Genomic DNA, 14,616 nt, shown 5'->3' on the forward strand with positions numbered 1-14,616 from the left:
TTCTGCTGGATGCCTCAGAGATATCATTGGCTTGTCACAGTTTTTTTTGTTTTGTTTTGTTTTGTTTTGTTTTAAAGATTTTATTTATTTATTTGAGAGAGAGAATGAGATAGAGAGAGAGAGCATGAGAGGGGGAAGGTCAGGGGGAGAAGCAGACTGCCTGCTGAGCAGGGAGCACGATGTGGGACTCGATCCCAGGACTCCAGGATCATGACCTGAGCTGAAGGCAGCCACTCAACCAACTGAGACACCCAGGTGCCCCTTGTCACAGTTTTTAATACTAATGTTTTATCTTGGGTGTTATCTGAATACATAGTAAACGCCAAACCCATTCTTAACATTTTCAGATGTGGAACTGAGGCTATGAGAATAGATGATTTGCTCAAGACGATACAGGTAGGTGGGTGGGGGATGGGTAAAATAAGTGATGGGTTTTTAGGAGTGCACTTGTCAAGACGAGCACCGAGTGATGTATGGAGTTGCTGAATCACTATATCGCACGTGAACCTAATATAACACTGTATGTTAACTATACTAGAATTAAAAAGACATGATACAGGTATCTCTATGGTATACTGACAATACAGATCTGACACCATCTTTAATTTCATCAAAGTAAAGCATTTTAACTCACCTAAATTCCAAGAGCATTATCTTTCTGATGGCAAACCTAAAGTATAAAAATAAATAATAAAAATGTTTAAACAGAAAATATAAATATTTCAGAGTCATTAATGCAGATGCATTTTTGGAACCTTGTTTTAATATTGACCCACATATCAGAATCATATTTTAATATGCATTGAAGAAAGCTAATTTTGCTTTTATAGTTTTTCTTTGTATTTTGTCAGAGTAGTTTATTTTTAAAAACTAAGAAAAGTTACTTAAGTTAAATCCTACCCATATTAACAAACACAATTAGCACCATGACATACTAAGATATAACACATAGGTTAATAAGGCAATTAATTTTAATGAAAACACAAATGTTCATCACTATTCATAATACTGGATCACAATTGCCAAAAGGTAGCCTATCTTAATTTCTTAAGCACTGGCCAACATTGTTTTATTTAATATTCAAAAGGAAACATTCTGAAGTCATGCCCTCCTGAAAGCAAAGGGACACATGTATCTCTATCACAAATATAGGAATCATACTTTTCACAGGTTTCATAAGTTTTGATCTTAAGTCTACAATATGACAAAATTGGGAAAGGAATATTAGGTATCTCTCTTTACTAGACTGTCTTTTTAAAATATAAGTACTTTGTTTTATAAGAATAAATAATGCTGTAGCTACCAGGTATCTCTCCAAAGGCAGGTTCAAGTGTCCACTAATTCAGTTTTATCATTTTGCATGTTGGAAATAAAGTAGTCAGACCAGAACACTGCCACTAGATAACAGCTGCCAGCTTTGAAAATTAAATGTGTAGGCATTATGAATTTATAATACCCCAAGAGACCATTATCCTGTCAAAATACTAGTTCACTGATTTCTGATCTCTTAAATAGTTTCACTAAGCAAGCACTATCACAGAACTTTAGTGAGAATAAAATGTAGGTTTTTACTGTGCAAAAGCACAAACATATAACACTGATAAGGTACTGGCTTCTACAGCCAGTCAGACCACTGAGTGGATACAACATCTTGTGTGTCAGACACACTAGGTCTCCAGCTGCAGACATGTTGGTGAAGAAAATTCATTCAGTGTCCACTATGCACTCAACTGCATGCTTAATTTCTTCAGCCACAAAAAGGACCTCATGATGAAAGAAAGAAAAAATACCAGCTCAGGAGATAGAAGATAGTATTCTGGGGGTGCCCAGGTAGCTCAGTCGGTTGAGCATCTGACTCTTGGTTTTGGCTCAGGTCATGATCTCAGGGTCGTGGGATCAAGCCCTGCACTGGCTCTGCACTATGTGTAGAGCCTGGTTAAGATTCTCTCTCTCCATCTCCCTCTGCCCCTCCCCTGCCCCCTTGCTCTCTTTCCTTCCTAAAAAAAAAAATAATTAATTAAAATTAAAAAAAAAAAAAGATCATATTTTGGTCATGACTCAGCGTTACCCTCATAACATCTTTTAAACATTCTGGGACCCAGTCTCCTCATATTCAAAAGTGGCAAAGTAGCCAATTTATTTCTGGATGACTGGACAAGAGAAAAAGAAGTCATGATAGGTCAAGATAAAGGAAAAACACTCAATTTCTCTTCTAGCATTCTTGTTGGTATTAAATTTGGAGTTTTACTCTGCCAATAAGCTTTGCTGCTATAATTGCCACTGCTTCTTCTCTTGGGAAATGACTGTGTGAAAACATGAGGTCTGGAATTGTGGCAGCCCTCTTGCAACCACATAGGGAAAGCCAAAAAAAGAAAAAAAATTGTGAAAAGGCTGACAAAAGCCCTCACATTAATTTCCGAACTACCCATTTCCAGATTTATTGTAAAGTAGATGATTAAAAAACAAATAATAGTGAACAAAAGAAGCCAGCCACAAAAGAGTATACACCATGTGATCCTATTTATTTAAAGTTTAAAAACAAACAAAACTATAGTGTTCATGTTTCCATACTTACATATTAAAATGTTAAAACAAAAGGCCATGTAAAGGCTTCTGGGATGCTAACAAATATTGGCTTTTATTACCTTTGTGGTGGTTATGAATGATAATAATTTAGAAGGCTAAACATTTCTGTTTTATGCCCTTTTCTGTGTTATGTTTCATAGTAGAGGAATTTAAACATTTTTTTAAGTTTTTAAAACTTATTTAAGTAATCTCTACATGCCATGTGGGTCTCAAACTCATGACCATGAGATGAAGAGTTGCATGCTCTTCTGACTAAGCCAGCCAGGCACCTTGGGGTTTAAACATTTTAAATAAAAACAGGGCAATGGACCCTGAACTACTTAAGAACAAAGTATTGGGTAAGAGTCAAAGAACCAGGATTTAATACCCAGCTCTTCCTCTAACTACTGGGAAATATTTTGGGCTACTTCAACCTCTCTGTACTGCGGTTTCCTCATCAATAAAACAAGGATAATAACAGTGACTATCACACGGTTGTTGTGAGGAAAAATGAGCTACTATACACAAAAGTGCTTAGAACAGAATCTGGTATATAGCAAACACTCAACAAATAACAATTATGGTTATTTTTAAGATGTTAAAATCATACAGATAAAAATATTAAGATATGTTTGCCCAATCTGATAATGGTAAGGATACCAAATATGAATCAATCGTGTAATAGACCACACATTACATGGCTGACTGGGCGATATGGTATTTTACTACTTTTGAGATCCTAAAAGTTATCATTTATACCATAAGAATATTAAGAACTGATGGATTTATTTCCCAGATTCCTCCTCCATAAATAGGGTTGATATGCAAAAAATATGTATTACAAGAACCTTAATGTATAATACTAAGAGTACCTGGGGCGCCTGGGTGGCTCAGTCGTTAAGCATCTGCCTTTGGCTCAGGTCATGATCCCAGGGTTCTGGGATCGAGCCCCACATCGGGCTCCCTGCTCTGCGGGAAGCCTGCTTCTCCCTCTCTCACTCCCCCTGCTTGTGTTCTCTCTCTCACTGTCTATCAAATAAATAAATAAAATCTTAAAAAAAAAATACTAAGAGTACCTTATAGCTATAAACTGCCTATTTTGGTAGCCTACAAACAAGTTAATAAATCTTAAATCAAGCCATTCCCCAATAATGAAGATGCTACCAGCACATAGTTCAGCAAAACAGCTTCCTCAGGCACTAGTCTAAAAAATGGTCATTTAAAAATGTAAATATACATTATTTATCTTAGGGGATGGGAATTCTTTTTTTTTTTTTTAAGATTTTTTTTTTTTATTTGAGAGAGAGAGTGAGAGAGAGAGAGAGCACAAGAGGGGGGAGCGGGAGAGGGAGAAGCAGACTCCCCGCTGAGCAGGGAGCCCGATGCGGGACTCGATCCCGGGACTCCAGGATCATGACCTGAGCCGAAGGCAGTCGCCCAACCAACTGAGCCACCCAGGCGCCCTTAGGGGATGGGAATTCAAGAGTACACTTATGATGAAAACATATATATACATTACAGTTTATCTATTACAGAAGTGCACTTAACTTTTTTGAACTTTGAGATTTGAGGGGAGAATGTATCAGTTTGCTTTCATTTAAGTATTCTCAACTGTGTACAAGATGAGAAAATGACTGATAAGAGTGCCATGATAAATCCTAGTGAGCCTGGCCAACAACAGTTACTTCCTTCAGCAATTAAAAATAATGTAGCCAAGTATATAATTTAAAAATCACTGGCAGCTTTTAGTTACTAGTTACATAAAAATTATCTTTAAGGAAGAAATATTAATAGCTAAGGTTTTGAATGAAACAAACAAACAAAACCACAAGCAATTACTTTCCACTGGAGTAAAAGCCTGCTCTGAAGACACAGAAAACTAGTTGTGAAGGTTCAAGATAATTTTCAGATTGGTACATCCTTAATATGTAAGAAAAAAGAATCCTAGAATTTACCTACCCACTCATCTTAAGTTTTATTAGGCAATCTCATCCATACCCATTCCCAGACCAACAAGTCATATGTTATGTATCTGCTCGAATGTCATATCTTCAGAGTATTTTTCCCTGATCATTCAATCTAAAATGGCCCTTGTCACTACCCTAAACATACTTTAATTCATAATACTACCTGTGACATTACATATCTATCTATGTATTTCCTGTCTAGACTAGAACTACAATATAAGCTCAGTGAGTAGAGACTTTATCTGCCATGCTCACTGTTGTATCCTTAGCACTGAAATTGTGGTTGATACAAAGTAGGCTCAACTCTGTCCTCTTTTCTGAGCTCTGTATTGAGATACCCAACTGCTTATTCTACATTTCCATCTACATGGTTCTTCACTACCTAGAATTAAACATTTCCAAAAGTGAACTAATGACCTATGCCCAACTCCACCCCTAACAACAAAAGCAGAAATCAGTAATGGAATCCACTAATCAATCTAAGCCAAAAACTTAGAGAAGTCACTTTTGATTTTCCCCTTTCCCTCATCCACCACATCCAACCACCAACCATCTTGTCACTTCTATCTCAAATTGGCACACTTCTTTATCTCAATCTTCCAGGCTAGTTCAAGCCATCATTATCTTGAAACTAACTACTACAATACTCACCTAATTTCTTGCTTCTTACACCCTCCAAATTCTCTTTTTAAAATATCACCATCATGCTTATGTGCTTAATTGGCTTCCCATTATTCTTCAGATAAGAAACAAAATCCTTAACATGGCTTTTGGTCCTGCCTCCTTTTATGCTCACAAATCAATCACTAAAGCAAAACAACTAGCCTCTCATTTTGATGCTGCCACGGATTTGCCTTCATAATATTTAGTAAAATTAACCTTTTAGGACTCAAACACATGACAAATAACAAATCTGAGATTTTATAAGTTTTTTTTACATTTATCATCTAATGTTTCCATTTCATATTAAAACATTTAGTCAACTGGCTTTTTAAAATACTCACTGGGCATATATGTCTATAGTTGCAGATATAGAAATATGTCCAAAATACATTAAAAAAAAAAGGTAAGATGGAATGATGTGTAGAGTATAAACTCTCTGTATTAAAAAAAATGGGGGGGGCTGGATACATATGTACATAAGTAAATTGAGGGTTAAAGGACAAGGAAGATTTCTCAAAACTTACCCCCTTCTGTATATTGTACAAAAACAATTTCTGTTATTTATTTTTATTATTTTATATTCTATACATTGTATATAAGATATACTTTATTATTTTATAAGTATTATTATGTATGTTTTACTTTTATATATATATATATTTTAAAGATTTTATTTATTTATTTGACAGAGAGAGACACAGTGAGAGAGGGAACACAAGCAGGGGGAGTGGGAGAGGGAGAAGCAGACTCCCTGCTGAGCAGGGAGCCTGATGCGGGGCTCGATCCCAGGACCCTGGGACCATGATCTGAGCCAAAGGCAGACGTTTAACCACTGAGCCACCCAGGTGCCCCTACTTTTATAACTTTTAAATATTTTCAAAAGATTTATCAGAAAATGATAAGAAAATTAGTATTAGTGAAACTGAGATTAAATCTCCATGTTTATTCTCCCTCACATTTCTTCAAAAACAAAATAAACCTGATGGGATTTAATCCCTCTAAACTAAGCCAAAAATTAGAAAGCAAAAAAATAATTTATGGTTCTTCAGCAGCTAGATATAAAAGTTTTTCTGGCCACCATCTCCCTGATGGCCAAATCAAAAAGAAATTTAAAAGTTCCAAGTTATCATCACATTTAGTTTAGGAGTGCAAAAGAGATCCAACTTGGTCCCACCTAATCCCTATGTATGAAAATTAAACTCATTCTTACCTTGATTTGACAATCTCTTTTTCATATATATCTTCAATGACCTGTTACCAAAAATATAAAAATGTTTAATATCTCAAACAGCATTTTTTTAGATCCTAAATTGATAGTTTCCAGTTACTGAGATTACACAAAATAAGCTGGTTTAGGATAGATATAAAATATTACTGAAATAATACCTAAGAGATTTTTATAATCTCATCACATTTCTCAAAATGTAAAATAACAGAAAGCAAAGTAGTAGAAGATAAATAATAAAATATATCTACATAAAAAGATTCCTAGAAACAATCACTAAAATGATGTATTCAAGGTGGCTCTGTCATGCAATGGATAGTGCACTGGACTTCTAAAATGATGTATTTATAATACTTCTAGGAAAAATAAAAATTCACAAATCAGAATATTTTTAAAAACTTAATTTTAAGGTATATGCTATCAGACTCCATTTAAGAATCATTAAGAACGTACTTTCAAAAGCCAGACAGTAAATTAGAAGTATGAGGATGTAACAGAAGCAAATTACATCCTGTTTTCCAAATACATGGGATAAAGCCTCAGAATTTCAATTCTTTTGGGTTAGGGAGGCCAGAATGGTGTGATACTTCAGATTCAGCACTGGTGTTAGAAGCCTGGTTCAAACCACCCACTTCATTGCAGAGAGCTAGAACCCTTGCCTAGGACAGCTCTGAGGCTCACCTTCCCAATCCACAAAAAGGATCTACTAATACAAAGTATCCCACCAGTTGCTATAAATAAGATACCACATGTAAAGAATTTAGTGCAAGTCCTGGCATATCGTATTTTCTTTTTTTTTTTTTAAGATTTTATTTTTAAATAATCCCTATACCCACCATAGGGCTCAAACTTACAACCCCACGATAAAGAGTTGCATGCTTTACCAACTGAGCCAGCCAACTGCCCCTGTGAGTCTTTAATAATAGTTACCAGCAGAAGACACAGCAGTGCTAGTGGCTAGTGATAATAGCAGTTAAAAAAAAAAGTTCCTACTATAAAATTATAAAGTACTTTAATATGGTATCATATATTTTATGGAGTTATAATGTCTTTTAACTGCTCAAAGTATATTTGTCAAGGAAATGTGGGTGATATTTTTATTTCATTTTTAAAGATTTTATTTATTTATTTGAGAGAGAGATAGAGAGTACAAGCAGGGAGCAAGCAGACTCCGCACTGAGCGCGGAGCCCAAAGGGCTCGATCCCAGGACCCTGAGATCATGACCTGAGCTGAGATCAGACGCTTAACTGACTGAGCCACCCAGGCACCCCAAGTCTTGTTCAATTTAGACAAAATTTCTGTTATTGCCTTTCTTTTTATCAAAATTCAAATTAAATACTAAAATGAAGGGCATAATCTTCAAATACCAACCTACAATAAAGTTCTTCTAAACAGGCATACATAGCTTCATCCTGAATTACAATGATCTGGATATAATCTCTGAAAATCTCAATCTAATTAGAATCAACTTGATCTAGTAGTGTCATTAAGATACTCTTGTTATTAATGAAATATGACCCTAGGAACCCCCAGATCTAACATATACAACCACAAACACATACAAATAGCATATAAGAAGATAAAGCAACTCTACTAGTAATTAGAGTAATTAATATATGCCATTTTTATGAATATCCTCCTGATGAATAAAAGGATTGCTGGCAAAACAAAAATATATTCATAAATGAAACATTTAAGCTCAAATGATAAAAGAAATTTTGGGTTAAGTTCAGTTTTACCAAGTGTGCCTAAAACAGTCTGCTACTCCCCCTGCTTGCGCATGCGCATGCTTGCTCGCTCGCTCTCTCAAATAAATAAATGAAATCTTTTTTTTAAAAAAAGTTATACATGGGTTTTTGACTGCATGGGGGATCAGAACCCCAACCCGTGTTGTTCAAGGGTCAGCTAATGAAGACACACTTTAACCATAAGGAAGAGAAAATACATTTACAGTACTGTACTTAGAAAAAAAAAAAAATCCGTGTATAAATGGACCCATGCAGTTCAAACTTGTGTTGTTCAAGGGTCAACTATACTTGTTAAATGGCATGCAATATGTCATCTCTATTTTATTTAAAGATCTCTCTTTAAGAGCCTATTTCAATGAGAATTAATCCCACATTCAGGAATTTTTGTTTTCATTTATCCTAAACTGCTCCACCTGAACCATAAGTCCATTCCCTAACTGAAATATTACTGGTCTTTGGTCATCTAATCCTCTCCCCTAAACAACTCCTACTTCTTCCACCATTCTTATAAATCTTTATCTCAGCTCATCAACCTAAAAATAAAAAACAATAGATTCTACCCTAAATGAACTGTCAAAAAATTGTACAGAAATTTCTGTATATTTACAAAAATTTTCATTACATGGTCATTATAATAATGATAAATTTAAAACAAACCAAGAATCTGTAACAGGAAAACAGTTAAGTTATATACACAATTTTTAAAAACTTTAACACAACAAAATGATAGCAGAGGTTATCTCTGGGTAGTGATTTTTATTTTCTAATGTGTAACTTCTGTTATTTTCCAAATTTTCTGACATGAATAACTGTCAATCTGATAATTAGAAAACTGTAATTTGAACTTAAAAAGAATCATGTAATGCTTTTGTTGAATTAGCCCTTAAAAATAAGATAAAAAGAACACACCTATTCAAAAAGAATGGTGTAAACCAAATATACTTACCTTTATATCAAAAGGTGATTTTTTCTTGCTATGAGGAGCCCAGTATTTACATGCTAACTGCAAAAGTAAATAGTATAAATAAGTCACAGGTTCATACCATTGTCGAGCGAGAAGACTGAGATCATACAGTAACAAGCTCTTTCTTAACAGGGCATTAGAGGCACTGGGAGGACAGATTAATTCCATCTTCTAAGAGGACTATATGGGCATGCAGGCCAGTTAGCATCCTTGGCCCCAACCCACTAAAAGCCAGTAATGCCCTGCACTGCACCCTGCCATTATGATTTACAAAAACAAAACATACTTTTCTAACCACCCCAAGAGAAACAGTAGGACCCAGTTAATAACCACAGTCAAACATCTTCAGCATAGAGATGAGGAAACCCAGGAACCTCCTAGAAAGAACACTCTAGAATCTAGAGATTAAGTGAGCTGCCCAAGATTAGAATTAGTTAAGAGTTGAGCTAGTATTAGAAAACAGATTCAAAATCTTCAGGAATATTTATTTGTAAAACAGTAACCTTTAAATGATCAGTAGGCACAGACACACATAACAAAACCTAAAAAGTTTCTAATCTATAAGCAGGTTATTACAGAGAATAAAAGAGCTGGTATACTTCAGCAGATTAGACTTCACCTGGAAATTGTGAACTTTAAACACATATATATAGTAATTCCAGATATATAGATGCGTTGTATAATATTATTATATAATATCAAGGAAAAACATGGTCTTATTAATAAGTATTATTTTTTTTTTAAAGAAACTAAACTGTAATCTCTTGAAAAACAGAAAGCTCTAGTAAGCACAGACTCAACACATTTATAAAAAAGTGTATCTGGACAGTATCTAGTGTACTGGAGGAATTCAAATAATAGCCAATGGACTGATGTATATATGTATGTATGCATGGGTGCATGGATGAATGAAAAAATAAAGTAAAATCTGAAATGTTACCTCTTCTGTGAGGCTTTTCTCCACCCTACCTAATGGTGATAATTGTTTCTTCCTTCTCTTCATTTCATAAAGAACTCTATTATAGTCTCATCTTTCTGTATTAATCATTTGATTGCTTATCTATCTTTCCTGTCTGCCTAAGTAGAACGCTAAAGAGATGGGACTCATATCTTCTTTTCTTCTATAGCTAAGTACCTATCCCAGTAAGTACACCCAAAGGGCCTCCCAAGCAGTAAGGACATGGGCCCTGAGGAAGTCTCTCCAAATCAGTATAGTGATGGCTGCTTATGTGACACCTTCCCAAACTATCAATCACCCTCCAACCCAACAGAAAATACTTTACCCCCAAATTATCCTATGGTATTCTCATTTCCTCATTCCACTGCCTATAGGCATCACACAAACTAGCCATCTTTTACTCACCTCATACCGTTAAGAGAACTGAATCTGATCTGTTTTCATGGATTTAGGGTCTTCCAAACAAATGTAAATCCTATCTTCTGATCCAAACTGCTTATTGTAAATATCTGATCTAGCTTTTCCTTGGGGTCTAACCTGTGACCTCTCAGACACTACTACCTCCAGGAATATACTGCCCTCCCCTACACCCTCCAGCCTCATGCAAAATCGAAATTTTGCATTTCCCACTTAGTATAGCTATGACAGCATAGACTGTTCAAAATAAATTTTATTGAGACAAAAAGGACCTAAAATACAGTAGCATAAAAAACTGAATTCACAAAGTTCAGATCTCTGATCTCCTTAAAACTAAATTTTAAGCTCTGCATCTTACTCATTTAATAATAATTTAAAAACACCTTCTCTGGTCAGGTACTCAGAAATGAAGAAGGAAGAGGAAGGAAGGACGAAGGGGAGGAGAAGAAGAAGAAAAAGAACCACCCACCACCTAAATCCAAGATATCTCCTCCAACTAGAAAACCCATTTCCTCATGTTCCTATTTATGTTTCAAAGTCCATCTAAAATGGCACTTTCTCAATGAGGAAATTCTTTCTTGACAGTCTTTTCTTAGATAAAAGTTTTCATTTAAAACTGTGTTCTCAAAGCATTTCCCTCACATCTCTATTCTGGCATTTATCAACTCAACTATGATGAGTCTCAAAGTCTCCTTCCAGATACTGAACTCCCTAAACACAAGGATCACATTTTATTTATCTTTGTAGCCCAGAAGAGCCCAAAACAGTATCTAGCAAATATTAGGCATTCATGTCTGCTATCATGGTTTACTGCTGAGAATGTTCATCCCTACCACTACATTTTAATGCCCTGGTATGTTTATCCATTAATTCACTCATTCTTTCTTTTAAAAGATACTTACTCATCACACAATGTGTGCCTAGTACAATGCTAGGTACTGGGAGTACATGGGGAATAAATCAGACATGGTCCCTAGCCTCAGCTCTCTCAATCTAATACAGGATACAATAAATGTTATATGTTTACAAATAATATTCCCTGGGACATATCAGTCAATCCTACAGTTTTAAATACCACCTTGTCAACAAATACCAAATTTATATTCAAGCCCAGATCTTGCTCAGGTACTCTAGACTCACATATTCAACTACCTTCTCAATATATTCAATTGAATGTTTACTAGGCATCTTCCATTTAACAAGACCCAAACAGAACTCTTGATACTCCCCACTAAACCCTCTCCTTTCCTATCTCAGTAAATGTCCACACCATTCACCTAGTTGTTCAAGCTATGCCCAATTTGTCTTTTCCTCCATCCTTCCACAATCAATCATCATCAAGTCCTGCTGCCTCTAGCCTCAGAATATATCAGTCTACCCTAATCTTTAATAGTAGAGGCCACCACCATCTCTTACCTGGAGTCACTGGTAACCCTATTACTCCTTTTGCTCTTTCACTCCCATCCAGTTTCCACACATTAGCCAGAAGATTCTTTCTAAAATATCATTCCCTGGATTGCAATTAAAATCTACTGGATGAATGAAATCCAAACTTCTTATCTCAGCCTCCAAAACTGTATATGATCTGATCCCTACATACTCTCTGTCCTCATCTCATACCATTTTCCCTCTTATGCTTCTATCCTGGCCTTCTTTATATTCACATCATAAAGCATCTGCACTTGCTATTCCCTGGATTGTTTCCCTGCTCTCCCCAAAACTGGCTCTTTTTTTGCATTCAGGTCTTAGCTCAAATGTCACCTCAGAGAGAACTTTCCTGACTGCCTTTCATACACCCCATCCTAGTCAGTGTCATTAACACCCTGTTTCATTTTCCTGATAGCACTTATCCCTATTTGAAACTGTACTGTTAATCTGTCTGACTCATCTCTAAAATCTAAGCTCCTTGAGTGAAGGAAACTAATAAATGGCTTTAACCATAAAAACAGGTATATGGGAAAAGGGAGATCTAATTTAGTTTAAGTTGTCGGGAAAACTTCTCCCAAGTAATGTAGATGGATGACAATGAATTAACCGTATAAAGGAAAGTGGGGAAAAAATGAGGATTCTGAGCAGAAGGAACAATGTTGAAAGACCAGGAGGTGAAAGACAGCATGACAAATTTAAGTAAATGCAGGTCAACATGGCTAAAGCAGAGTTGGAAAGAGAGAAAACTGGATATCAGCACATGCCAGATTACATAATACTTTGAAGGATCCCGGTGATTATCGTAAGAGAAATTAGAACTCTTTAGAGATTTTAAGTAGGTAAGTGATATGATCAGATTTGCATTTGTATAAAATCACTGGCAGCAATATGAAGAATGGGCTGGAGGAGAGCAAGAGGATCCACAAGACAGGTTAGGATGCCTAGGACCAGAGAGTAAACAAGGGCAACCTGGCGTAGTGTAAGAGAAGCAGATAGATTGGAAAGGTATTTATAATGTAAACATGTAGTGATTAAGGGAAAGGGGGGCTCAAAACGACTCTGAGGCTTCTGCCTTGGCAAATCTGAGACAGAGACCAGAGAAGAAAGAAGCAGATGGCACAGTAACTTCGGCAGGGAGCTATTTGCACTCTCAACCAATACCCAAAGCAGCGCATAAGGATTAGGAATGTTGCTGAGGGCTACAGGACCGTGTTTCCCTATTCACAGCCAACCGCCGTTCACAATGCAACACAGCAAACGGGTTCTAAATGAACGCTCTCCGATAACACGATTGCTCTCTTCATAGATGCATCTACTTGACGCAGGTGTCTTGTCAGACTCTCGTCACTCCACCCAAAAGCGTACATTACTCTACGGCTACGAAAAACTCTACTCCTCCCTCTCTATTAGACATCATCTCGGCTACGAAACCTTGCCGGTCTCAGGCTGGGGCGCTGCAGCTTCTGTGAATCCATCACTTCTGCGACAGACTCCAATACGGAAAAGCTCGCTTAGTAGCTTTCTTTTTTATTTATCTTCCCTGGAACCTGTGCTCCGTAGGGCAAGGCGGCCTCTCTCACTGTGGTATCCCCAGCACCTAACACAGTGGCCGACACGGAGCAGATACTCAGTCAAAAGACCTGAGTGAATGAATTGACGAACGAATGCCTCCTGGGTGCACCCCGTCCCAAAGAAAATCCCACCCCCCAGGCCTCGGGGGCCTTGACGTCTCCTCCTTTCACACACACCAGCCTCGGCCAAGCGCACCTGGGTTACGAACTCCGCGTTGATCTGGGACACCGTGGGAGCCACGATTTTCTTGGGCTGAGCAGGGGCCGCCATGGCAGCACTCTCACTCCGCTCCAGTGGAAAGGAAAGGTCCCCTCGGAACAGCGGTGAACGTGATGCACTTCCCCTAACAGGCAGCTCTTGCCGCCCAACTCCGCGGAGCAGGAGCCCGCGGGCCGGGATATCCTCGGCCTTCACAGTCTCAGAGGAGCGCGTCCAGCAGCCCGTACATCTTCCCGGAAGCGGAACGGAACAGCGCCGGAAGTTCGTGCAGGCGTTGGGTCTGAGCTACAGAATGCAAGGGCTTCGGCCTCCTCCGCATGCGCCCCCTAGCGGGAAGCTGAAAGAACGCACCCAGCACTCGGGATCGGGTCTCAAGGACTCGGCAGGTAGGTGAGGGTTCTCCAGGTACAATTGCTCGGGTGGGGGAGACTTGGCGGTTCTCTCAAACCTAAAAAAAGCAGTAGTGAAAAAAACATAGGCTGGGTACGGGGGGTTCGGTTTTAAATGTTTCTTAACAGATTCATGGAGCTATAGGTTGACATACAATGAACTGCATGCACATATTTGGAGTGTAAAATTCGATCCGTTTTCAGTCATACATCCGTGAAACCATCACCAAAATCAGGATAATAAGCATATTCAACGCCCCGAAAAGTTTACTCATGCCTTTTGCAATCCATTCCTATTGCCATGCTAGGGAAAAAAGAGGCTACTAGGTAAAAAGGGGCTGACAGGTTAGTGAGTGAAGAGGCAATGGACAAAGTAGGTGTAAAATGCATCTTCAGCATAAAAGAAAGATACAACAGTAACCAGAATAACAGGTAAAACTCAAGTTGTTTCTCTCAACTGTTATCTCTTTTTACGCTAGGTGCAGTGGAATTTTTTTTTT

At 37.4% G+C, this 14,616-nt stretch overlaps 1 protein-coding gene across 1 annotated transcript in view; it reads right to left on the reverse strand.

The window, feature by feature from the left end:
* Nucleotides 1–14,062, reverse strand: part of AQR (aquarius intron-binding spliceosomal factor) — a 100,299-nt gene extending 86,237 nt beyond the window's left edge. The window contains exons 1-4 of the mRNA XM_034994740.1: nucleotides 13,704–14,062; nucleotides 9,116–9,172; nucleotides 6,406–6,446; nucleotides 635–670 (exon numbers count right to left, since the gene is read on the reverse strand). Of these exons, the coding sequence (XP_034850631.1) occupies nucleotides 635–670; nucleotides 6,406–6,446; nucleotides 9,116–9,172; nucleotides 13,704–13,778 (209 nt within the window). The 5' untranslated portion in view covers nucleotides 13,779–14,062. The remainder of the gene's footprint in view (nucleotides 1–634; nucleotides 671–6,405; nucleotides 6,447–9,115; nucleotides 9,173–13,703) is intronic.
* Nucleotides 14,063–14,616: the final 554 nt, after the last annotated feature.

Source organism: Mirounga leonina, unplaced genomic scaffold (genome assembly GCF_011800145.1).
Source record: "Mirounga leonina isolate KUSES-001 unplaced genomic scaffold, KU_Mleo_1.0 Mir_91, whole genome shotgun sequence".
NCBI lineage: Eukaryota > Metazoa > Chordata > Mammalia > Carnivora > Phocidae > Mirounga > Mirounga leonina.